This window comes from Tubulanus polymorphus, chromosome 7, assembly GCF_964204645.1.
Source record: "Tubulanus polymorphus chromosome 7, tnTubPoly1.2, whole genome shotgun sequence".
NCBI classification, from domain to species: domain Eukaryota; kingdom Metazoa; phylum Nemertea; class Palaeonemertea; order Tubulaniformes; family Tubulanidae; genus Tubulanus; species Tubulanus polymorphus.
This window is the reverse complement of record NC_134031.1, coordinates 12,676,245-12,704,167: the sequence shown is the minus strand read 5'-3', so window position 1 is coordinate 12,704,167 and position 27,923 is coordinate 12,676,245. Positions and strand designations below refer to the sequence as shown.

The 27,923-nt window shown below is 37.8% G+C and overlaps 1 protein-coding gene across 5 annotated transcripts in view; it reads right to left on the bottom strand.

The window, feature by feature from the left end:
* The window catches only part of LOC141909362 (alanine--glyoxylate aminotransferase-like), a 172,198-nt gene that overhangs the window by 131,188 nt on the left and 13,087 nt on the right, over positions 1 to 27,923 (bottom strand). For 3 of the 5 annotated variants that reach the window (XM_074799807.1, XM_074799806.1, XM_074799808.1), the window contains exon 2: positions 2,094 to 2,172. The exons of 1 other annotated variant lie outside the window; for it this stretch is intronic. In XM_074799807.1, coding sequence (XP_074655908.1) covers positions 2,094 to 2,169 — 76 coding nt within the window. In that variant the 5' untranslated portion in view covers positions 2,170 to 2,172. Of the gene's footprint in view, positions 1 to 2,093; positions 2,173 to 13,002; positions 13,030 to 27,923 lie in introns of those variants that run through there. One more of the 5 variants, XM_074799809.1, reaches the window with a different exon arrangement.

Sequence of the window (27,923 nt, the reverse complement as noted above, 5' to 3'; positions counted from 1 at the left end):
ATATATATGGAATTATTAGAGTAATTGTATATATCTTGTTTCATATCAAAGGTTGAGAGGGTGAGTGAGTAAATAATAAAAATAAATTCGAGTGTGCGAGAATTTATTCTTATTTTTTACGAGCTCAACCCTTCGACCTTTGGTATGAAACAAGATATATACAATTACTCACTTAAAATGGCTCTAAAAATACTCCTTTGGGCTTGACGCCTGATGTGCTCGACTTGGCATAGATACGCTTGTACAATTTTTTCCCCAATAAAGAGAATGGACATTTATTTACGATCACGGAAACCCTGAATATCTCATTACATCTTTTTTCAACTACCGCGCACCGAACAGTTCATTTTACGCCAGTCAATCTGAGTCGGCCTGTGTTTATATGAGGCAGGACGCAGCCGCTTGTCTCGCTGTGTGTATACAGCACTGCTGTCTCTAGTCTACTACATGTAGTAACTTGTCATGACGTGAATATCTTGTCCTTTTCTCATCATTGAAATAACGTCATGATCTTGAATTTAGATGATTTATTTTCAACTTCTATTTTACAACTCCAACTAGAAAACTGTGTGCTTAACATTATTTTTGTTTATATATAATGGAGAGAGTACTACTGTATGAGTACTGCTGACATGTTTTGACACTGACATGTTTGTGACACTGATATTACTTTTGAGCACAACTAATTACCTAATCCAATTAATACAAACAACTCATCGATGTTGATGCCCCATTTCACATATCAATATCAGGCTGATTAATTTACAAGAGAATTATATTTAGCATTATTAAACAATATTACATCCACAAGAAACGTTAATATACACTCCGATAAAAATCCAAATTAAAACAAAGAAATGTACTGCATGATAAACTCATTCGGGGTAGTCCCCGAGAATACAGCGCAGCATTGAATGGCGTAGTTTGCCAGATATGTGATACCGGCTGGCATTACTGGTAGTTTTCATTGCATGAAGAAAATCCCTCACTCACAGTGCTTTCAAGAAATAAAATCCGGGCTAGCGACTGACAAACACAGCAGAGACCACCCTGTCGATACTCTCCGTGTCAGCGTAAACCACGCAGCAATCTATGAACTACTCACGAATGTATCAGTGCGTGAGCACCTGTGAGGATAGCGATGGTGATAACACTTCATTGCTGAGTAAAACCGATATAGACAACTCACTGATATGGTGAGCCTTCATGCGCCACAAAACTTAACATAATTCATCATGATTTTGGGACCTTAGGTACAACAGGCTATTTTATACATAGCTTGGATCATGGATATAGGCAAATGACGCGTTACAGACAACTTTTTATCGGATCATCGGTTCTATATCGATACAGCATTATGGGACTATATCCATGACAGTAGAGATACTACGGGTGTTTTTCGGTGAACGGTTTATACTAGGGACGATCCCTATATGGTCATTGACCCCATAATGAGAAATGGCAATCCAGTAGGAAGCTACAGGACCCAGAATTTGGGCACTAAAAAGGTCATAGGACGGCCATCTTGAGTCCGATCGACCCAATTTTTCTAATGCAGATGGGTCCTTGGGGGATTCAAATATATACGAAACATGAAGGCAATTGTTCAAAGCGTCTACAAAATTTTGCTCAAAAACTTCAAAAATGTGTAAAAAGTGCTGATTTTGGCGAACAACAATGGCTGTCAGTCGGCTACCTTGATTCTAACATGGCCAGTTTTTGGGCTGAAGATGTGTCAGGGTAGATACATGTGTAACCCAAATATCAAGACATGACATTGAAGCGTCTTCAAAACTTCCCATGGCATTTGCTCATTAACTCTCATAGCTAGATGTCGTTCATTTTTCCAATAAAAGAAACGTACACATCTAATCATAATCACATAAAACAATGCTTTAATGACTGACTTATATATATATATATATGTATATATATATATATATATGCTCAGTTCCACAGTCAAAGGCCCATTCCTCTGGAAACCATGTTTGAATATACTCCATTTGTATAGTAATAGGCTCAGCCTACTGCGGGCCTCCAGTAAGAGTTTGGACAAAAACATAATCATACTAAATTCCGTTTAAAATGCATACCTGTGCCTGATACTGCCAAAGTTAGGTCATTCTGTGTTTGGAAAACATATTGAATTCCAGCCTTTATATCATCCATGATCTAAAATAACCAAGATTAAGTTCTTATAAATTAACATAAAAATCAATATTTTGTCCATGTTTGGTCAGACATGGAACTCATTCCTGTCAATTCAATTTAATTGATCAATCATTTATCATTTCACTGCACACTATTCCGCAATTCAACACCCCTCGTAAACATACGCCAAAACCAATGGCCCTAAAAGCTGTCAGTCAAAGACCATGTCATGAGCTAAAAATTTGCAATTGGCAGCGGTTACAAAATAGGCCTAGACGTATCGGCCGCACTCCGCGCGGTTGCGCCACCGCGCGGGATTTACGCGAAGCAGCAAACACAAACATGGCCACTCTCTCAATTTTCAATGATAGAAATCGTGTGTGCATTTATATTATTTCGGCTGTTAGGGTTTTAAGGCACAATATAAGTCGATGATGTGATATGGCGATGTTAATTAATGATAATTCCGCAGTGAAGCTAGTCACAAACGGTGCCGATTGAGGGTACAGCTGGCAAAAACACTGAAATGTGCGTAGTTGAGTAACTATTTGCAGTGAATTGCAGACGAAACATGAAGCCTTAACGGCCGTTTAAAAAAAAATTATACCAATCGCAATTGTAAAATAAAAATGAGATAGAACCTAAGTTAAAATTCTGGCCATTTCTAAAATGTTATTACCAATTTTTAGTCAGTGCCGAACGTTTAGTTTTCCAACAATAATGAGGGGTGGTAGGTAGTCATGCAATTCAAGTCATCATGTATTACACGTTACTTCCGTGTTGTTGAAAATCTTGCGAGTCCTGGACCAAACCCCATTGAACAATGTGATCTGTGTGCTGGCCACAAATGCACACAGATCACACTACACTACCCATTACACACTCCAGTACCCACAGCTTTTTATATATCCATCCAAATATTTAGAGTGTCTTTCTTCCTGGGTACTGATATAATGCCTAAATAAGGTCACCCTCAGATGCGACCCAATTGCCTGCGATTCGTTCGTAAGTACACTCAGCAAATGATCCAATCTGATTATCATACATAATATGGTAGGCAGTAATATTTTCCATATTTTAATTCTAAATGATGACGTTTTTTGGTAGTTGGGTATTGTCATGTACGTATTGAACAGAACCTGATAATCAGCAGAAAAATTTCCTCTACTCAGACCCTTTTGTTACGTGATACACGGTCACCTGTGACTTTCATAACACAGCTTTGCTGCGTGGTATGCAGTCACCAGTGTCTAACATTTTCATATAGAATTTTCATAATACCGATGAGCCATCTTTCCCAAAAAAGGCAGGCCTATTTCAGCTACTATGTAAAAACAATCGTTTCTAAATACGGTCAACCATGCTTAATTTGTCGTCGGTTAATTCGTATAACTAGGCTACCTAATTTGTATAACAAGAGGCCCATAGGCCTTGAAGCATTGCTAGATTATACTGTGGTACAGTAAATAAATAGCCCATGGGCAAAGTGTGGTTTACCTTGAAAGCTAGAGGTTGTTTGGAGTAAGGGCATTGCTTGAAAAATCTTTTTAATTCGTGACTTCAAAGATCCACAGTTTATATTGTATTTTATCTTTCCTAAAGAATTATTTTGTAGTCAAATAAGACCAAAGATATACATTTGTTTGCGGTCCACGTCTAAAAGTTTGTAGGGTACAGGTAGGCACGGCAGGGAAACTATTTTATATTTTCAAAAAAATATGTTTAATATAATATGAAAAAATATTCAAATAAGGCCATCCCAAAATAATTGTCTGTTTGCTGCAACACCGACTCAACTTTTCAGGATGAGTCGGTAGGTAGGTAGAATTTTTTTTTTGCAACATTTTTGGGCAAAAAAAAACAAATTTTTCACCTTTGGGCTTTTTTACATGGAAACAATATCGCAAAAAATCATCTACGTTGCGCACAGGAAATTTGTCTAATAGCGTAGATTTCAAGAATTATTCTAAAATTATAACTTCGTCCAGAGCGTCATCTCTGTCTTAAAAATGAAACGGTACATTGAATATGTGCGCGCTTTCACGTTACCAGCTATTCAGTCACTTTAGTCACTATTAGAATGAATGGCAGCTTATTGGAACACTGCCAGTTTCCTGGAAACTTAAACTAGGCCACATGTCAAGGCATGTTTTCACACCATGCACACTAGAATTCAAACATACGTAGCTCATAGTCGGTCGGCTGTTTTTATCAAAAATAAAATTTATTTCAATGAATCCTAGAAAAAAGTTTTCACTCGGTACCTCTGAAGTCAGGTTGGTCGGGTTACGGCAAACAGACCATTATTTTGGGATGGCCTAAAATTCATCACATATCAGAGGGTGGCTGAATATTGGGTCTTGGAAACCTCTTCCAATGTTGGCCACGGAAGCTAAAATATCGGTGGTACAGAAGAAATCGGCTATTAGATCGTTTTAAGTCCTGGAATTTACCACTACAATATTCAGACCTCGACAGACCTTTTAGTTTGCTGCTTAGTATTTTCAGGTCACAAGGTATTACAATTTATTACAAATTCTATCGAACAGAAAACACAGCGCTCATCTTCTGCTATGATTATTCAGCCTATTTTCATATCAAACGTTCACGCGTTACAGCATCACCGTAGTGTACTGTACGAGCTTGTGTGCGTGTGTGTGTGTGTGGTGTAGCACTCCGCGTGCATGTGGAGGCCTCGTGTAAGTGAATATTCGCTTACACCTCAATGTCAATCAAAACAATCACCGGGTATTAAAATGAAACAATACCTCACAGGGGTTTGGCGATGGGCTTGGATTTTATTTCCGGGTTGTTGATAATCTCGCGAGAATGGCGCTAAATATGAATTGCGAATAAATTCAAAATATCACGGAAATACCTTGTGTTTATATTGTTTATTTATCCGCTATAAAGTTTCGATAAACAATTGGTCGTTAAGAATCATTATCAGACGGTCGTCACGCTACTATATAAAAGAACAAGGGATGAAACGCCTTCAGAGTTGTGCCAGCCAGAACGTTGGGACAGTCACGTGACTTAACGCTTCTTATTTGACTGAACGCGAACCTGAAGCATATAAGATGGAAACTATGATACGAAAAATATTTGAGAATAACTTACATTCAAATGCATTTTTTTACTATGAATTATATATTTCGTCATAATTTATTCCTTGTAAGTTATTTATTTCATATGAATCATAATCTGACAATTGATATCGGTCTGTGAATATGTTAACTTTTCGTGTTGAAGTTTTAAATGCGATGACGTCATCAGAATGTCACGTGACTGTCCCAACTTTCTGGCTGAAAATTTAAGTACAGCGGAGGCCTGGCGTTTCATCCCTTGTGATTTTATATAGTAAAGCATGACGACCGTCTGATAATGATTCTTAACGACCAATTGTTTATCAGAACTTTATAGCGGATAAATAAACAATATAAACACAAGGTATTTCCGTGATATTTTGAATTTATTCGCAGTTCATATTTAGCGCCATTCTCGCGAGATTATCAACAACCCGGAAATAAAATCCAAGCCCATCGCCAAACCCCTGTGCAATACCTATGGCAGATGAGTGAAATAATTACATCCTCACCAGCAATGAGCATTTGAAATCGGCACGTATACGGCACCTAGTCCAATGAAACGTACACCATTCTATGGCTTTCCCATAATTTTAGTAGCGCCGGAATTCCCCGTATATCCAAAAAACAATCCCATTTGTTCGTAGAGACAACGCCCCCCCAATCGAGGTCATTGCAATTTTATACGCGAGAGCTAAGAATTTTCCCGCCAAAAACAGTTTTTCGTAGAATTTTAACTCAGTTGACCATGTCATCGACGGAGGTTCGCCATGTCTTCAATCGCATCGATTATGCGTCTTTTAAGCCGAGAACCAATGAAACAAATGCTCACATAAAAAAACGTACCGCGATTTTACATGAATTGGCTCAATGCCAACATCATATCGCTGACAAAGGTAAACCAAAAATGTGAGTGATAGAACCACACTTTTCATTGCACAATTTACATTCACGCAGAAAAAAATTTCTTGAAAGTTCATATCTCTCGATTCAAGATTAAACCAATTACACTATGACCCTGAGCAACCTGGATAATGTGTTTAGCAACCAGCATCAGCATATTTCTAACTCCAAAACATACATTATTTTTGGCATGTTGGATTGATGCCAAAAACTGACCTTTTTCTTGTTTTATCATCCTGTCAATCAATTGCCTATTTTCCGTTTCATATTCATCAGAATTGATCCTGATTGAACATTTAAGTTCCAAACATGTTACTTAATCGTAATTTTGCTCCATTGAACTTGACAATCATATATATGAGTTCAGACCAAAATATCAGCAATATCGGCTTGTTCAATGAAAAGTAAAAACTGCGATGTTTACATATGATTTTTGTAATGAGTACACAATGTGCTTCGCATCTTCGAGCGACTTCCTGAGATTGTGCACTCGATGGGCAGCCATAGTTAAACAAGAGGTCTTATTGATTTGAATGCTGAATAGAATTAAATTTGGATTTTCTGATATTTTCTGAATCAAAAAATAGAGGTTGATGAAAAAAAATATTAGGTTGACGTTATATCTGTTCAATAAAGTAACATTGAATTGGATTTGATTTTTTTGCAGAATAAAATTTGAGTGAGTTTGCAGTTTGAGCACATGGCTAATTAGCACCCATCCGAATTGAGAAAAACTTCTATTTTTCCGGGACTTGGCATGATTGTCGGATATTTTCTGTAGTGCAAGTAAATTCCCCCCAAAAACCAAATCTAAAGGTTTCCCATAAATTGAAGTTGAAATTCAATTGTAAATCTTTAAATAAAACGTGGCAGTAAAATAGTAGACTATACTGTGGGTTCACGTGAACACCTGATTTCTGGGGCTAAGCAAATCATAGAGGAGTCTTTGCTTTCTGATTGGCTTTTTAAAACCAAAATTTTTGCATTCAGAAATTCACGAAAAAGCTCATATCAATTTTAAGGAGGCACTTTTTGAAAATTCAGCTCCAAATGATTTGGAGAATTGATAATGCTTAAATGAATGATTTTTATGATATGCTCAGTTCTGCAGTAAGGGCCTTAGCTCTGGCAACCATATCATTAAATTCACTCCATTTATATAGTAATCGGGCACCAACTATTGGTGTATTTACACCAAAATGAGTTCAGTTAATGATTTTAATGAAATTATATAGAAGACTACATTACTTGATATATATTATTCACCCATTCCTGCAATATAGCTCTTCCACAGCGCTTTCCCTGACAGCCTGCGGCAGGATTGATGGCACAATCTATCTGGTTTCGGGGAAATATTCATCAAATTGTGAAAGTTATTTTGTAACTGTTGTTGAAAATCAGTTAAACAACGACTTTCAATCCATTATGGCATGACGTCATAGACGTCGAAAAGATGCTAAAAATGAAAGGTACCAATTTTTGCCGACATTATTGATTTGATTTGAATTTAGTTTCATTTTGGGATGTCAAATACAGAATGAATTGATTAAATGAAATTATCTATTCTTCGATCCTAAATTATTATCAATTAGAACATGTATATTTGAATGATTTGCATCTATCAAATTTGAAATAAGAAAAAAATCTGCAAATAAATCAATCATTGGCATCAGCCCCCAAGTATGAATCAATAATTTCCCAAAAGAACACAACCACATCCGTCATTTTTGTTCACTTGAACTATGTTTCGATGAGGCAACTTGTCAAATGTTTTGAGTTACTACATTCATCAAAAACTACTTTGGATTACAAATTCATGCAGGTTCAATAGTTACCATCCAGTTAATTGGATTTATGTGCATTTAAGGTAGGTTGATGGTTTATTCAGCTACATAAACTTTCACTAGGTTTGTTGCCCATCATTGTTTTTTGTAATATGGACTTAGAAGTCCTTAAAATCTAGTATCAACAGCGGCCCAGGAGCAGAATGAATTTGATTTATAATGATATTGATAATAGTGCTTTATCGGCGATCTACAACATACATATTTTTGTATTGAAAATTTTCAATAAAACATTTTATGTCTTTTATCGACTTAACATTGACATATTCTTATCTCTGTTATTTTGTTCAGCATGTCAACTTATCAGATTAAGATTGAGTTCTTAATAGAGCAAATCAAGATCTTTAGTGATCGATGTGATATAATCAAAATGCTTCATGAATGCATGTTGAAATCAATTAAGGTTTATTGAGTACACGTGGTTTAGTTCAGTTTCAAAACTGGATCACATCAAAAACATGGTATAAGTACTCATACACATAAGTGCCACACACCAACGGGTAAGATTAGTTCATGCAACTCCCAACGGAACTATGAAAGCACAAAACAAAGGACATCAGTACTTTTTATGTACCACGCATATAATGTCATTAAGACGCTTTGTGTGGTTTGTTTATTAGGGTTTCTGCTGCTTTCGCAGAAACCCTCTGTAATTCTGTTGATTATTATTATTATTATAAATTTTCCACTTTCCAGCCAAAAATTTTTCATAAAATGTAACTCCTCTCAGATTGAACTACCAACAGCTTATAAACGTAATTCTGTCAGAAATATAACTCAGCGCCTGACCATTTCGAATTTGCGAATAGTAATATATAATGAATTAATCCCGCATAATTACCGGGTCTAAACAGCGACAAGAATAACCCAAAGAATCGTCATCCATTGAAGTGCACCCCAAAAAGCCTAAAATTTACCGGATGACCTTGAGCGTTAACTCAACCTTAAATCACGGATTCGAACTCACATTAGTCCGGAAACGTCAATTCTCGCTATCTGATTCATATATGAGCGATTCAAAAAGCCGCAATTTTGTTTTCGCAAATCACGTAATCGGACTGATATAAGTCCCGATCCGTCATTTCCTGTTTTTGTTTCATCTATCGCCACCATTTTGTACCATCTTCCGTTTGGCAGATGAACTCAACATTACCTTAATCGCTTCAAAGATGTCGATGCCACATTGTGTTCGAATCCTGACAATGCAATAATTTTGTTACCTATAATTCCCTCTTTGTGATTAAAGTAAATTAATGTTCATTGAATATACGTTGTTAAGGTCGTTTTCAAAGTTGTTATAGTTCAAACATATGAACAATATGTAAATTGTCACTAATAAATGAAAACAAAAAAAAAACTTTTTCTAAAAATCGTTGTTTATTTCTGAATGCAAATTCCTCACTTAACAAATTGATGCATAAAAGTAGACTAACCTACCAGTAGTATTAACGAAATTATGGATCAAATGCGCAAGGAGATCTACAAATACTCGTGTATTACCATGAATCAACGTTACAAAAGCACTGTCGGGCCGTAAACATCGAAAATTTGGCCCCATTCAATGAGGCGTCATGTTTTTCTGAGTCGTCATCCCGAAATCCACAGGAGGCTGCACGTCACTTCGTATATCAATTCAAGTGTAAATAAACAAATTTATTGCTGCAAGACTTCACATTCAGCCGCATTTTTCAAACAGTAATTTTTAACAATTACCCATTTTCCTCATCAAATCATATCACCAATACATAGGAAATTTACTGCTCCAGAATTTAAAAGCTCTGTCGAGCTGTAAACATCGACGAATCGACGTGTGTCTCTTCATCGTCATTCCGGGGATCAGCTGTGAGTTTCTCCTCATCATCACAATCAAATCAAGTACAAATAAATTTATTACTATCAGTGATATGGCCGAGGGCTTCAAATAGTTAGTTAAAAATACCTATTTTTCTTTACCAAATTTACCGTGTATTTACTAGGATAAATCATTAGAGTACCGGGGAGTTGTAGGCCTAAACTAAACACGCCGAAGAGATGTAGCGGAGAAAAGCTGTTGTGTCCATGAGGTATCAAAATAAAAGAATATATTATTTCCTTTCGGCCGCAGGCTTCAACCATTAATCAATACTCTATATTTCCTACAGTACATACCGATCATTGTATTTATCAAGGTATTTACTAAATACAAGTATAGAACACACTCAAGAAGATTGTTTGCTGTGTCGCTTGAAGTGTTTATCGAGTTGTACGGGACCTTGAGGCTTTAGGCCTACCGGTACTGAGCTTTACTGTCTCAAACAAACACAGTATAATTGTTGCGTTTATTAATGTACTCATTGGATTGAATTTCAAAACAAAATTTGAAATAAAATTCCGGCAAGATTGCTACGATGCACAAAATATTTCTTTCTTCATAATCCGTAAATGATATCGATTTTACAAATTGAATAATCCAGAGACCTATCACCGTTGAATAAGGTCTATATGATGCTTAGGAGGGTTGAAATTCAATAGGCCTACAACCAATCTGTCCGGATTTTAGGCCTACGCATACATAGGCCAACATAGACTAGTAGCCTCTATGAGGTTAAAGCGAAGTTCACTGTAAAGGAGGAATCAGATTTATAAAAATGCATGTTAATTAGTGATTAACTGGTTCTGACTTGCAATAATCAATCACAATTATTAATTTTATTGGCAAAATGAAGATTTAAAAAAAAATTCGTCTTAGCAGATAGCTTTATAAGCCAGACTTTCCCCTTGAGTTTTTTCATCATTGATGAAACTGGTATTTTCATGTCACTGCGAACGCCAGTGACGATTGCGTCAAGGAGTCGCACATGTTCTACTTTCTGTGACGCGACGCAACACGACTGTGGCAAACGACCTACGCGCTCTTGCAACTGGCAGAAACTAGTCGCACACAGTTGCTGAAAATCGTGTCGCACCCGACTTGCGCCCACACTTGCGACACAATGTGAAGCGTATATCGATTTTACGAATTGAATACCCCAGAGACCTATCTCTGTCGAATTAAGTGTATAATATGTATATGTTTAGGGTTGAAATTCAATAGGCCTACGACCAATCTGTCCGGATTTTAGGCCTAGGCATATACATAGGCCTACATAGGCTAGTAGCCTCTACGAGGTAAAAGCTAAGTTCACTGTAAAGGAGGAATCAGGTTTATCAAAATGCATGTTAATTAGTGATTTACTGGTTTTGACTTGCAATGATCAAACACAACTATCAATTTTATAGGCAGAAATGAAGTTTTTTTTTAAATTTCTTCTGAGCAGACAGCTTTATAAGCCAGACTTTTCATTTGAGTTTTTTCATCATCCTTCTACCTTCTGCGACGCGACGTGACATGCCTGTGGCAAGCGACCTACGCGCTTTTGCAACTGGCAGAAACTAGTCGCACACAGTCGCTGACAATCGTGTCGCAACCGACTTGCGCCCACACTTGGGCCCACGCAAGTCTGACCTACGTCCGGCCTGAAGTTACTGCGGTGCCCTAGAAACCTCTTTTTTCGCTCAAAAGACTTTTCGCTCAAAACTTTTTTCGTCAGAGCAAAAAAATTTTTGTTCGAGCCAATAATATTCCGTTCGATTTGAAAAAATTCATTACAACGACGTTGTGTCTGCTCCAACAAACTTTTTTTGTCCAAACGAAAGGTTTTTTGTTCGAACAATCGTTTAATCGATAAGAATACCGTAAAAACCGGCGTATAAGTCGAGTTTTTGATCCTTGATTTTACCACTAAATTATTGACCTCGACTTATACGCCGAGTACAGCTTTCTACTAAGTATTTTCAGGTCACAAGAAATATTGATTCTACCAGACAAAAAAAACAGTGTTCATCTTCTCACTGCTATAACAGTTTGAATAATTATTCATGATAAATAAAGTTATTTAATGAAAAAAACTTCTTTCATTTTGACACTGCTTCATTTAAATCGATGTATTCATATATGCGCGCTCATAGCAGCGCTTAATACATTAGGCTTTACATAGCGTGTGACTCACACTACTGTATCACTGTATGGTAGTGTATTATACCTGAGTGGGTTTGGTTCGAATCCCAATATTGCAAGTCAGAGCATCAATGTACTCATAGGCCTATACGGCTAACCTGTGGAAATCACCGTACAGTCTCGTACGGGTAACAACAGCGTTTTAGGTATTAAGTATTAAGTGAATACGATAAGCCTACCATGCCTACGTACTACAAACACAAATTCCCTCTCGTCGGCCCTACACTAATGTTACTATAACTGGTACCGTTACATGGATAGGATTTGGTCAGGACTAGAAGTCTAATTCAGTCTATGCACTATTCACTCAATATCATCAAAACAATACAGTGAAGTATTCACACACAGAAAGGCTAAATGATTTGACCCATGTGATTAAATTTAACTCTAAATTTAACAGGCCTTCTCTGACCTGCTGACATTAATAATCAAACCTAGATCCAAAACGTTCATGTGGTCACGGCTTGTATACCAGAAATCATTCTAGGCCTGTACATTTAGCTGTACGTAGGTTGGTATACTGATTTCTCCAATCTTGACTGATAAGTGTACGGAACAGCTGTACGCATTATACAATTGTACCAATGGGAATAGGGCCTATTGATTGGGCTTATTATTTCCTGCTTTAGAATACTTAAATAAGCCTAACGTACATACAAACATCCAAAACCGGTGAAAGTTTGATTACTGTACACATGTACAGTAGGTTTTCATGTTGTATGAATATTTTGCAGTTCACATGGGTATGATGCTGATTCCAATGTCAAGCACATTGTCGACAGGAACAACCAAGGACTGTATGTACAAGTCGGATTTCAGTATAAAAGTGCAATTATTGCTTATCAAGGATCACATTTATACAAGGAACAAAAATAGTCACAGACATGCACACTGAACTGATATATTACAAGTACATGTACAAATATAAAGCAAACATTTTAAAGCCAGTATTACAAGTACAGAATATAAAGCATTTAGGTACCGGTACTGGATTATCATGTCACTCCCGCCACCAACTTGAAAGGACATACAAGACTTCTAGATTAAATTCAACGTTCCAAAACTAAAATAAATTACATTGCAATCTCATAAAAATATTACAATGATAATTGTAGGAATAGAGAAAAAAAACAATTACACAATCAAATTATCGATCTTAAAAATGTGTTTTTAGCCTTTCATTAGCCTCCATAGCTGCTGCACGTTGAGGACGGACTACAGAGACATTTTCAGACTTTACTCGTTGGTAATTCAGTCGCGTCAGAGAAAACCTCTAGTGGGTATAACTTTGAAATAGGACGATTCGCATTTCCATTCGCAGTTTTCAAAAGTACCGATCTCACTAAGCCACCCTCCCCGCGCAACAACTCTGTTATGACACCTAATTTCCATCTATATCTTGGACACTCATCGTGGATCACGACCACATAGCCTGGTCTAAGAGACATAGCCTGGTCTAAGAGACTGGTCACAGTCCGAGCCCTGATGACCTATGTGATTCTCTTCAATTCAATTCAATAAATAATCCTTTTTCCAAACACTCCAAAATCGTTCTTTTACCGATTTCATAAACTTGAAACATCTTTGCATATCGGACTCTACAGTATGTGGTAGATACTCTGGATCTTCTTTAGACTCGAGGTATGGTAAAGAAGTTATACGAAAACAGGCACTGAACGCTTTTACAGTTCACCTGATTACCGATCCCGCCAGACCAATTGAGTGAGATCATCACCCCCCCCCCCCCCCGCCCATACTTATACATCATTTTTGGACTATTTGGAAAATTGATATTTTTCAATACCGAAATCCGAGTGAAACCGCGGATGCACGGGGAATTCTCATCCCTGAACGAGGTAGAGGAGGCGGGGCCGGCAATTGAAACGATCTACCAGCCGCCCTATGACAAGTTACACACCTACGTACTTGTGACTCAACCATTTGGCGAATCTGGGGAATCCAGAAATGTTCACGAATCTTGGAAACCGTAGCATTCACCTCAAAATGCATAACATTAAGATGAGCGCCTGCAATAATCAAGCGTGAAAGGGCACTCTGTTTAGGTATCAATATCAGATTTCGACAATCACGATTCAAATCAGTATTATCTAATCTACCCTTGCACCTTATTGTGCCTGCATCATCAAGAAATAGTTGTAGCGATCGAATCAATGTTGATGGTTTCTTAATCTTCCCTTGTAAGATAGACAATATTTCATTATAATATAACGATTGGCATCTCTTGATTAAAAAGGTTTCAGCTTTTTCAATCTCAGCGGATGACAAAGAACCAAGATTCCGATTCTCCCTTTTGTTTCTGAGATTATTGACAAATCTATTCACCAAAACTGGGACAGTCACTAATTTCACGATCGAACTATAATCATCTGGGTTGATTAGAAATATCACTTGGTTAGAAATATCATCACTTATTAACAATGATTGAACTTCAGAGCCTTGGTCGTTTCTGTCGACGCCATCTGAATTAACAGCATAGTGATCATTGTTCAAAATCCAAGATGGACCCTTTAGCCACTTTAGCCACACACTGGATAACATATCTTTGGTAATCATACCACGTGTGATCATACCCATGGGATTGGACTTGGATGGACAAGAAAACCAGTCATCAATAGTTGATAAAGTTTTAATTTCTTAGACTCTGTTTGCCACAAATTGAGTTTGTTTTTTCTCTGACTTCAGCCAACCTAAGGCAATTTGACTATCACACCAGTGAAATCTTTTGAATGGAGCGCTGACCGCCGGTGAAAGAGAAGTACATATATGATATCCAAGTATTGCTGCAATAGTGGCAGCCATCAATTCTTATTTGGGAATTGACATATCTTTCACTGGCGCGACTCCCGATTTCGACATAATAAAACTTGACTCTGCCCCTAATTTCAAATATGCGACCGTTCCATACGCTCGTTTGCTAGAATCACAAAATATAAGTAGTTCTAAATTTGTATGATTATGTTTGAAAAATTGACGGGATACTTCTAAATCTAAGGCGTCATTCAAATCATTTTGAATAGCGCGCCATATTACACATATATCACTCGGTAATAAATCATCCCAATCGTATGATTTCTTCCAGAGTTCTTGTAATAGTAATTTTGACCTGATAGTAATTGGTGTCAAAAAACCAAGCGGATCGTAAACTCTAGCCGAATCTTGTAAAAGCTCTCGTTTTGTAACTATGCCAATAACTCTCTTTTGCTTTGGAAACGATAAAAAATCACGGTTTGTATCCCAAAGAAGGCCTAGGTTTTTAGCAACACTAGTAGTATTTAGCACACCATTTTGTGAGGCCAAATCGCACAGCTCACTACAATTAGACGGCCAATCGCGAAATTTGAAATTAGCTTGAGTTTTGAGAGATCGCGCCTCTTGATGTAATTCAATTACATCTGTTATGCTTCCTAAACTGGTCTAGGATCGTCAACATATATATCTCTTAATATATTCTCTGAAAATCTATTGTTAGAATTACGTAGATAATAGAATATAGTACTATTAACTCTGTACGAAAGGTGAACATGTCGCTCCAAAAAGTACTCTCTTGAACCTGTATGTATCAAATTCACTCTTGGATTGTTATGGTCACTAAGCTAAAAAATCGTGTATAATCGCGATCGCATTCATGCAAACCAACGTGCACAAACGCCTTTTCTACGTCCGCAACTATCCCATAACGATACATCCGAAAACGCATAAGAATTGACGTGATTTCATTGAGAAGGGGCGGACCTGATTCAAGACAGTGGTTCAAACTGTAACTCGTTTTTGACTGACGGCAACTCCAGTCAAAAACGACTCTAATTGAAGTAGTTTCTGAATCTCGAAACACTGCATGGTGCGGAATATAATGCGTGTGGTCCAAAAAACACAATTCATCATCAGGAACCTTCTCAATGAAATCACGCTCAAGTTGATACTTTATGATCCCATCATATTTGTCTAGCAAACTTGGTGTTTTTGATAAACTTTGGTACGCTTATTTGTTACGTCAAAAATTCGTATGTACTGGACCGCTGGATAACTTTCTTTTTGTACTGGACAACTTTCCATGGTAATTTTGCCTGGTAAATACAGTCTTCCATGGAAATAGATGATTGTAAGTAATTCTCATTGAAACAGAAGTTTCTTCATTGGGAGGTTGTACACGGTACCTAAATTCAATCACAATCACTAGGTTCAGTTATTATAGCTAACGTTATTGTTCCCATTTATTCCCAAACATCATTAAACGCCAGTGATAATATAGCCTAATTTCGTAGCAACCGCTACTGGCCCATATTTAGATCTTATCATATTCAAACCTTCCACAAACTTATTATAAACCTATAACACAAACGCGGCTATAAACCAGGGATGAAAATAGAGGCGTTTAAAAAACGCGGAAATATTTGAAATAAAGTATTAGAGCCTAGAGGCTAACTAGCAGCTTCAAGCACCGAAGGTGCGAGCGAAGCCCCTAAAGGGGGGTGTGGGAGCCCCCCAAGAAAATTTTGAAATTTCAAGAAGTTTCTGGTGCATCTGAGGCCCATTTTCCAATGACGAAATAAGACTGCTGCTCCGCAGTTGATCGTTCATTGTTTACGTCTTGAGTACAAGAAAAGGATGGCTCCAACGATATCAAGTTCATACTTAAATGAACTTGTCAATAAACTAGGGGTCCAGGGACACCATGCCCACTTGGAAAGTGGTTCTAAATGCTCAACAATCAAAAATTTTCAATATTCAACACCCCCTGGTGACCATATACAAAAACCAATGACCTTGGAACTCACCACAATCATAGAACATGTCAGCAGCTACAATTTGGTAATTGATTGTGACAACAAAATATGCCTCGTTACCAATCTAATAAAGAAATACTAAGTTATTCTACTATTCAACGCCCCCTGGTGACCAGATTCAAAACCCAATGACCTTGAAACTCACAACAATCATAGAACATGTCACGAACTATAACTTTGTATTTGATCATGGTAACAAAATATGCCTAGGTACCAATATAATAAGGAAATACTAAGTTATTCTACTATTTAACGCCCCCTGGTGACCATATAGAATAACTAAAGGCCTTAAAACTTGCCACAATCATAGATGTGATGAGCTACAACTTTGCAATTGATTGTGGTTACAAAATATGCATTGATACGAATATAATATAGAAATACTAATATATTGTATTATTCAACGCCCCCTGGTGGCCATATACAAAAACCAATGACCTTGAAACTCACAATCATAGAACACGATAAGAGCTACAAGTTTCTAATTGATTGTGGTATCAAAATACGCTTAGGTATTAATATTATGTGGAAAAACCTTTTCCCACCAACGAATGAGTACTGATGACACCAAGATGGCTGCCAATTGCGTCATAATTGGCTGATCAAAAATACCTGTCTCAGGTATAAAACATCCCCTTTCAAAGAATACCCATCGAAAATTGCAAAGAGAAATGGCAAACCAGTAGGGAGCTACAGGACTCAGAATTTGGGCCAAAATTGACATTTTTGGGCACTAAAAAAGGTCATAGGACAGTCATCTTGAGTCCGATTGACCCAATTTTTGTATGCTGATGGGCCCTAGGGGGGTTCACATTCATCCGAAAGATCAAGGTAATAGATCAAAGCGTCTTCAAAATTTCCTTCAGAAAGTTCAAAAATGTGTAAAAAGTGTCGATTTTGGCGAACAACAATGGCTGCCAGTCGGCCATCTTCATTCTGACAGGGCCAGTTTTTGGGCTGTAGATGCGTCTAGGGTAGATACATGTGTAACTCAAATATCAAGACATTACATGGAAGCGTCTTCAAAACTTCCAAAAAAATAACTGGATAACCGGACGGACGAACGGACGGACGGACGAAAAGTGAACGCAATAACCCGCTGGGACTTAAGTCCCAAGTGGGCTAAAAAGAGTCGCAAGAGGAGCCCCTATCTATAACTTTCCAATCTATCACTCAAGCTAAGTGTATTGCGCCTGAATTAGAACCATGACTACATTTATTGAGCATGTAGGCTATGCTTTGTTGGATGAATTGAAGCGTGCAACCACAGATTCTAAATATAGATTTCCCGCGCAGCGCCATTGCACGTATATATATTATTGATCTGCACAGTGGTTCTAGACAACAGCGGTGTTTTTTGCAATGATGTTGTAAAAAAAGATTTCAGAGATCGTAGCACCGGATTTATGAGACGCTTTTTACAGTCTGTTCTTTAAGTACTCTACGATCTAACATCAACTTTTCCACAAGACCCTAACCCTGAGTTGCACACACGCACCAGCGCGTGTCTGCAACCGATCAATAAAATACATACACACTCATCATAGCAGATACAAAATCAGTGTTGCAATGAATATGCATTGAAATGCGATACTTTTACGCGACGATAAGTAAAACAGGCACTGAACGCTTTTACAGTTCACCTGATTACCGATCGCGCCAGACCAATTGAATGAGATCATCACATCATTGATATTTTTCAATACTGAAATCCACGGGATCCGCAGTGAATTCTCATCCCTGGATCTCAAGAATGATAAAAATGGACCTCCAACCGCGGAAATCCAAGGAAGATTATCATCCCTGATAACAATATTGCGCCTTTTTTACTGAGCGGCGAAATGATTGTGTGATCGGCAATATAAACATTCACCCCGATTGTTAAACGGACATTGTGAATTATGCGTGCTAAACTTCTATTGAGATCTGTGTTGTGTTTTGACCAATCGAAATGATGAAACAAACAAAACTGCCCAGGTGTTCGGTTTATGGTCAACCGATTCGACACACGCCTGTTATGTTGTCACCTCTCGCTTGATAGCTTTGCGTAACAAATCCATACCCCAGTGGCGATTGCCAAGCTCCCTTGAAATATCGCGTTTAATTTCAAGGGGCAGCTTATTACGCAAAATGGGTACAAACATGGCACCGTAACAGGATGTTGTTCTTCCAAGAGACTCAAGCACATGTATATTACTCTCAATCTTGTCGTAAAAGATCCTTTTGACCGAGAATTCACTTGTGGAGCGGTTAGATTTACTAATGAATTAATATACATCGGCTATTTTATGCGGCAGGCCGAATCTATTGACCAACAATTTTTTTGCCCCCTCAAAATAACTTTCGGTTATCGGTTACCCAGCGAGACAGAATGACATGATGTTTGAATGCCAAAATAAATACCTGATCGAATAAATTCATATTTGTTGATTGTATGTCCACGTATGTTTGGTTTCAAAGCTGAATCACATTTGATGTTTACAGAGTGGTTGCATAATAGGTTCGAATCTGTCAATGCATTATATTCTATGTATTGGTATTTCAATTTACTACAATTCCCATCATCCTGAATGGCTTTGCAGAAAACCCGTCATCGCTGCTTTGCAGCTATATTTTAGTTCTTTACTTTTGAAGAGAGGATCGGAAAACTGTATTAGTCACGTGAAACATGATGAACCGGTTTTCAGAACACACAAATCTTTTCTGCTTACGCGCATGAGAAGTGCTGGTTTTTATATCCTTGCCCAGGCCTCATATCATAGCCAAATATATGTTGTTAATTCAAATATCAAAAAATGTTTTTTAGGCCTACGATAACAAGTAGCGGCGCACCTCTAAGTAAGAATTCTTTTTTTAGAAAGGCCGATCACCACAGCCATATCAGTGTGCAAAAGTCAAGGGATATCCCGATATGAAATCAGGCGGGAAAATAATAATTTTTTTACCGAATTCCTTCAATTTCTTCTTTCAGAAATAAATTCTTTCTTTCTTTTAACAAACTCAGGAAAGCGCAACAAATTTCCGACTGACTGAGCAAGTTACAAAGCTATCTTATGTCAAATGACAGAGAAAAGTGGGAAAATGAGGTGCAAGTGGAACCACTAAAACATTGTGGTCAGCGTTGCTACGCAAAAATCAAATAGCAGCTTGGAAATATGTCATAGAACGAGCCGAACCAGGCCTCCCGAAACTAAGAACCAACCCATTTTCAACAAACCATCATTAACTATAAACGGAAGAAGTCCCAACGATCCATTTGTATCTGTATCTTCAAGATACAAATAAATCTGCATATACCTTCCTTATTGGAAATCACCGAAATCCTGTTGTCAAAGCACAAATTCGACAGATTTATGACTTAATCATAGCAAAAAGTTTCGGTCATATAACCCCGGTTGACCGAACTAAAATAAATGATGTGCTAAATGGGCTAGAAATTAACTGGTCCCAAACATCGAAAGATGTATATAACCCAATCCTAGACAAACTAGGGGTCCAGGGACACCATGCCCACTTGGGGGAAGTGGTTTCAAATGCTCAACAATCTAACAGTTTATATATTCAACGCCCCCTGGTGACCATATACAACTAAGGGGTCCAGGGACACCATGCCCACTTGGGAAGTGGTTTCAAATGCTCAACAATCTAACAATTTCAATATTCAACGCCCCCGGGTGACCATATACAAAACCAATGACCGTGAAACCCACCACAATCATAGAACATGTGAGCAGCTACAATTTGTAATTGATAATGATAACAAAATATGCCTCGTTACCAATTAAATATGGAAATACTAAGTTATTCTACGATTCAATGTCCCCTGGTGACCATATGCAAACCCAATGACCTTGAAACTCACCACAATCATAAAACATGTCGTGAACTACAACTTTGCAATTGATTGTGGTAACAAAATATGCATAGGTACAAATATAATATATGAAATACTAAGTTATTGTATTATTCAACGCCCCCTGGTGGCCATATACAACCAGAAAGAAACTTTCCATGATGGGTTTCTGTGTAATTTCTGTTTCATTCACCGAACTCGCTGTCGTTCTCGATTCTCGATATAAATAGTAATGGGTTTTCCCCATGGGATACCCGCTTTGGGAAAGGCACCTGAATCGATGCTACGAGTTCGAATCCCAATATTTAGACGCAATTTATTATTCTTTGAAATAAATTCTTAGAATTTCTATTTATGATAGGATGTGCAGGTTTTGATTTGGTAATGATGTTAATAAAAGTTAACCTCTTAAGGTTTTGTTTTCTATCTATTATTTGTGACGGATTAGTTTCGATGCTCCTCACAACCCGCCCCACCACGTGTCACTTATTCACGGACGCGCGGATTGTATCATTTGTAATAGGCCTACCCCAAGAAAGAGTCCATGGCCTACCGTTGAATAGTAGGGCCTACCGATCACGCTATGTGCGATGAAAGTAGTGTTTGAATAAAACAAATTTTTAATGAAATAAACTTTATTTATCATAATCAATCAATAGATCAGGTGCTGCCTAAATAATTGTTTGTTTCGTGAAATTTGTACAAAACATCGCGAATTCGCCATGTCTTGTGACCCTGAAAATACTAGAAGAATCATCGGTAAGCTTATAAAACGGCGAGGTCAACATTGTAACAACTTCGGGGATTGAAAAAAAAAACTCGAAAGAATTATTTCTTATACTGACGAGTTATACTGATGGGGAGTAGCGACCTGACACCGGTTATCTATCCATTCACTATCAAATGTGACGAACCCAATAAATGATTGCGCGTAGTTTCGGCCTCTCGGCATTTAGCACAGCAGTTCCGAGAAGTGTTAAGACCGATCAGCGCGCGCTTTCTAAAACCGGTGCTAGTACGATCAATATCTACAGGTATGTACGTGTTCAGTATTACACAGCGAGTACCAGTATGTTGATCGAGCATCGTCGTAGCAACGCGCTATACAGCGGCTTGAACTAGCGATTAATTATCTTTAGAACGTTAATTATCTTTTAACCAAATTAGAGCACTTATAACCATTGGAATCATATATAAACCAAGCTGCACCATCTACATCAAGTAGAGAATACCTGTGTGAAATTACAGAATTGTCGGTCCACACAAACAGCTTAAATCCTGTCATAAAGAAACATCCACAGACGGACAGACAGACATGACGACGATGCCATAGATGGGTTCGTCTGATGACGAAACCCATCAAAAACCCAATGACCTTGAAACTCACCAAAATCATAGAACACATTATGGGCTACAACTTTCCAATTGATTGCGGAAACACAATATGCTTAGGTCTCAAAATAATGTGGAAAAACTTGTTCCTACCTACGAATGAGTAATGATGACACCAAGATGGCCGCCAATTGCGTCATAATAGGCTGATCAAAAATACCTGTCTCAAGTATAAAACATCCCTTTCCAAAGAATACCTATCACAAATTGCAATGAGAAATGGCAAACCAGTAGGGAGCTACAGGACCCAGAATTCCGGCCAAAATTGACATTTTTGGCCACCAAAAAGGTCAAAGGACTATCTTGAGTCCGATCGACCCAAATTTTCTTAAGCTGATGGACCCTTGGGGGATTCGAATATATACGAAAGATCAAGGTATTTGATCAAAGCATCATCAAAATTTCCGTCAAAAAGTTTAAAAATGTGTAAAAAGTGCTGATTTTGGCGAACAACAATGGCTGCCTGTCAGCCATCTTGATTCTGACAAGGCCAGTTTTTGGGCTGAAGATGTGTCTAGAGTAGATACATGTGCAACCTAAATATCAAGACATTACATTGAAGCGTCTTCAAAACTTCCCAAAATAACTGGATTCCGTCTATGCACGGACAGACAAAAAGTGAACGCAATAGCCCGCTGGGTTAACAACTAGGTGATATGCAATGGAGACTACTCCACGATAGCTTAGCCACAGCACAAATACCTGTCACGTGGAACCTATCAAACAATCCTAGGTGTAAAGTATGTGGCCGAGCCTCTACGAATGTGCCTGTAGTCATTGAATGTCCGGCTGCAGTTGATCTCTTTAGGAGATATCAAACCATCATAGATGGGGTAGCAGAACAATCGATCACTTAACACAAATAGATTAATCGATCTCGGTATCCCAACAAAAGACAGTGTGAAAGATCAAATAAATCGAGATATATGTAATTACATTTCAACTGTTCTGAAGTGGACCTAATATAAAAACCACCGAAATTTATGTACAGGCGAAAATGCGATTGATCTAAAAAATTACTCGAGAAACTTTATAAAAAATAGATTATATATAATCAGGAGGTTACTCATTTTAAAAATATTGAAATGTGGAAAAATTGATCAAAATCAGGGGGGTTGAATACAAAATAAACGACGAATCTCTAAACAGTATAGATAGACTTTAACCCATTAGCACTCAAGCCGCCCGTATCCACTCTACCTATTACTCCTCAAGCCGCCCGGCACTTTTTTCGTATGCTGCACAAAAACGGTTAGAGTGGGATTCGAACCCAATAGCTTATGATAAACTACACACCTAAGTCCTCGAAATACCAAACAGAAATCTACATCCTCCTATTTCAATTTCTCGAGTATTTCGAGTTTGAACATGACACATCTGAGCGCTCACTTCAAATCCATGTAAGTTTGGATGAATTTCAGGGGGCCAAAAAGACACAATTTTGGTGGCCCACCTCATCAAGTCATATCATATGAAAGCCTTGACTATTTACTACAAAATAAAACTAACTTGTAATGCATCATGAAATAAACAGCAAATGAGCTATTTAGTATCGTAATGAACTTAGATTTTACCTCGAATTTTCAGTGGAGTAATTGACACAACATAATGCAATTCATGAGTGCTAATGGGTTAAAATAATTTGTGCAGGATAAAAGGAAATCAGTAAAAATGTAAATATTGGAATGATGTTTACTTGATTTTTATGTAAAATAATCTTGTATAATATGTATTAAGCTGTTGTAAATGATGTATGTATTTGTCCATTTTCTACTTTATTGCTTTTTGATTGTAATATACTATGTATTAAGAAAATCTTGTATCTATACCCTTGTATACAAAAAAAGCTAAAAAAAAAGAATAAAAGATCCCAGGTTGGATCCAAAAATTACATTAAAAAGTTCATAAAATGCAAATCATTAATTTTTTTTGTCTATATGTTATGTATGTATGTATCTATAACTTTGATACCTCTAACAACTAAGAATAAGGGCAATGACTAAAGCAAATGTTGTACGGGAAAATTTAATGTTTTGAATACTCCTCGGCCGCAAGATGTCTTAACATCTATTAAAGCGGAGCATGTGGGGGGTTTCTATATTATGTTTCTTTATCCTGTTATCCGCTCAGCTTTTACGGCAGATAAACTAAAAAAAAGAAAAATTGATCTCCGAATTTCTAATTGGTTACATTCATCAACAAGTCTTTTCTGTGTTAGTTTTAAAACATTTTGATCGAGTAAGAAAACGCCAAAATATCCGGGTTCAGGATAAGCAGGTTTTCCATCCAATATATAGTAGACCGTACGTACACGCAGGGGCGTAGCCACCTTAAATTCACCGGTGTGACAATCCGGAGCGCCGAAGGCGCGTATATCCAAATGAGCGCCTAACGCGCGATGTCTAGGGGCCCTCCCCCAAGAAAATTTTGAACAATAAAATGTCTGAGATGCGTTCTGGTGGCTATGAGAGCTCATATTTGAATAATTTTTCTGTAGAAGGCCTAAAGCCTCAAAGGTTATCTTTGGTCTAGGGACGGATCCAGATGTTTCACCACCCCGGGGTGGTTTCTGAGTCCTGCTGAACTGGAAGGGCAACTATATCATAGCACAAAACGGTGCAATCTTAAAACATATTTGGGGCATGAAACCTATGCCCTAGAAGTTAACTATTTTCGTTTAGATTCCAATTGACCATTTTTTATACTACTTTCAGATTAAGCTTACTTGCCTGGAATAAATATTCATGCTAGTACAAGAGCCTGTCAAAATCACGAACCAGAAAAATAGAAGGGCAAACCAGAGTACCCCTTGATACACTAGTGGTAGGCAATCGTACAATTGTACAATCAATACTCTCTCGATTTTCTCGGTTTCCAACTCTCGGCACTTGAGCAGAATTATTTTGGTCAAATCCTTTGTTTTGGTCCATTTTTCATGAATAAAACACCTACAGAATCAGTGAAATGTAACCAGAAGTCCCTCTAAAGTAGGCTAATATGAAAAAAGTTTGCTGAATTCCGCAACTTTGATACTGTGAGATCAGGTTCAAGGTCCAGATGTGGCCTTCACAGAAATCCCAAGTGCTTTACCAATGCCTCCGAATGAAATACTGTTGCACCACTGACATCTTCAACAACTTGATATCCCCCCCTATGTAAACGCAGAATAACGTTTATTATGACCAGAGATGAGAACGCCGACCTATAAAATCCGCGGGTTTCTTTTTTGTTGAGTTGCACAGGTGAACCAGGTGACGGCTCAGCAATCGCAAGCGCCGAAGGCTTTTAGAAATTAAAAGCGTTTTCCGAGCACTTAGAGCGATCTTGAACCCATGAACGACTATTATATTTTGGAAGGTAATGGCTAGTTCCAATGTGGTACATCCTCATTCGATGACATTCAGCATCTCATGCATTACGGGTCGAGTCCTGAATTATTGCAGTTAAAACACGCCGATCAATGCTCAATTAAAATCATCACCCAGTAGTGTATAATATCTGAAGGCGTTCGCCACACACGCGTGGCAACAGTAACTAGGCCTATATACATTACTACTGCTGCCGCACGCGCGTGTCTGCAACCGATTGATAAAATACATACACACTCATCATAGTAGATACAAAATCAGTGTTGCGATCAATATGCATTGAAATGCGATACTTTTACGCGACGATAAGTAAAACAGGCACTGAACGCTTTTACGGTTCACCTGGTTACCGATCGCGCCAGACCAATTGAATGAGGTCATAACCCCCCCCCCATACTTTTACATCAATTTTGGACTATTTGGAAAATTGATATTTTTCAATACCGAAATCTACGGAAAACCGTGGATCCGTGGGGAATTCTCATCCCTGTATGACGTTTTAGCATAATGGGGTTTTCAATTATTGGGGCGACATCCCAGTTAACATTTCTAGTCGGCCCTAGTCAGACGAAGTCGGCATTTGGATGTGGGTCGGCAAGGAGTCGGCTTTGCCGTCGGGCCGACGTTTCCATGCCGACCCCGGCGGGGCAAATACTTATTTCTGATGCATTCGCTCTAATTTAAGCATAGGCCCAATATATGACAGTAAATATTGTGAAGGTATGTGCATAGCGTAGTTTTTTTTCAAAATTATTAATTCTTGATACGGTTGCCCGTTAACCATATGCCGACCAAGATGGTGGTGCCCTCTTTTGCCCCATTTCAGAATTATTTAAATAAGGACGATATCAATACCTCAGTTATTAATCAATGATACACATATACGTTTGATTATATGTTATTAAATAAATTGCCCATGGGCAAAGTGTGGTTTACCTTGAAAGCTAGAGGTTGTTTGGAGTATGGGCATTGCTTGAAAAAATCTTTTTAATTCGTGACTTCAAAGTTCTAGAAGTATATATTGTTTTTTATCTTTCTTAAAGAATTATTTTGTAGTCAAATAAGACCAAAGATAAACATCTTTTCATGGTCTACGTCCAAAATTTCTTAGGGTTCAGGCAGGCGCGGCATTGGAAACTATTTTATATTTTCAAAAAAATATTTTTCACAACATGAAAAAATATTCAAATAAAATTCATATGATGTCACATATCAGAGGGTGGCTGAATATTGAGTCTCGAAACCTCTTCCAATGTATGGTCGCGGAAGCTTAAACACCAGGTTTAGTATTAGATCGTTTTAAACCCTGGAATTTACCACTACAATATTCAGACCTCGACCTATACAGGCCCACCTTTAGTTTGCTGCGTAGTATTGACAAGAAATTACAATTTATTACAAATTCTATCAAACAGAAAACAGCGCTCTCTGCTACGACGATTCAGCCTGTAATCATACCAAACGTGCACGCGCCAAGCAGCGTTAGAGCATCTCCATATAGTAGTCTGTATGAGCGTGTGTTTGTGTGCGCAACAACAGTCTAATGTTTAGCACTCCCGTCCCGCGCACGTGGAGGCCTTGCGTAGTGAAAGTTCGCTTCACTTCAATTTCGATCTACACAATCACCGGGTTTTAAAACGAAACAATACCTATGGCGATATGTGAAATAATTATATTCTCACCAGCAATGAGCATTTAAAATTCGCACCTAGTCCAATGAAACGTTCGCCATAAATGGCTTCCCCCATAATTATTTTAGTAGCGCCGGAATTCCCCGTATATCCCAAAAACAGCCAATCACATTCGCTCGTAGAGACAACACCCCCCAATCGAGGTCATTGCAATTTTATACGCGAGAGCCAAGAATTTTCCGGCCAAAAACAGTTTTTTGTAGAATTTTAACTCAGTTGACCATGTCTTCAAGCGCATCGATTATACGTCGTTTAACCTGAGAACCAATGAAACTAGGGGTCCAGTGACACCATGCCCACTTGGGAAGTGGTTTCAAATGCTCAACAATCTAACAATTTCAATATTCAACGCCCTCTGGTGACCATATACAAAACCAATGACCTTGAAACTCAATACAATCATAAAACATGTCAGCAGCTACGATTTTGTAATTGATTGTGGTAACAAAAAATGCCTCGTTACTAATTTAATATGGAAATACTAAGTTAATCTACTATTCAACGCCCCCTGGTGACCATATTCAAAACCCAATAACCTTGTAACTCACCATATTCATAGAACATGTCATGAACTACAACTTTGCAATTAATCATGGTAACAAAATATGCCTAGGTACCAATATAATAAGGAAATACCAGGTTATTCTACTATTCAACGCCCCCTGGTGACCATATAGAATAACTAATTTCCTTAAAACTCACCACAATCATAGATGATGTCATGAGCTACAACTTTGCAATTGATTGTGGTAACAAAATATGTATTGGTACAAATATAATATAGAAATACTAAG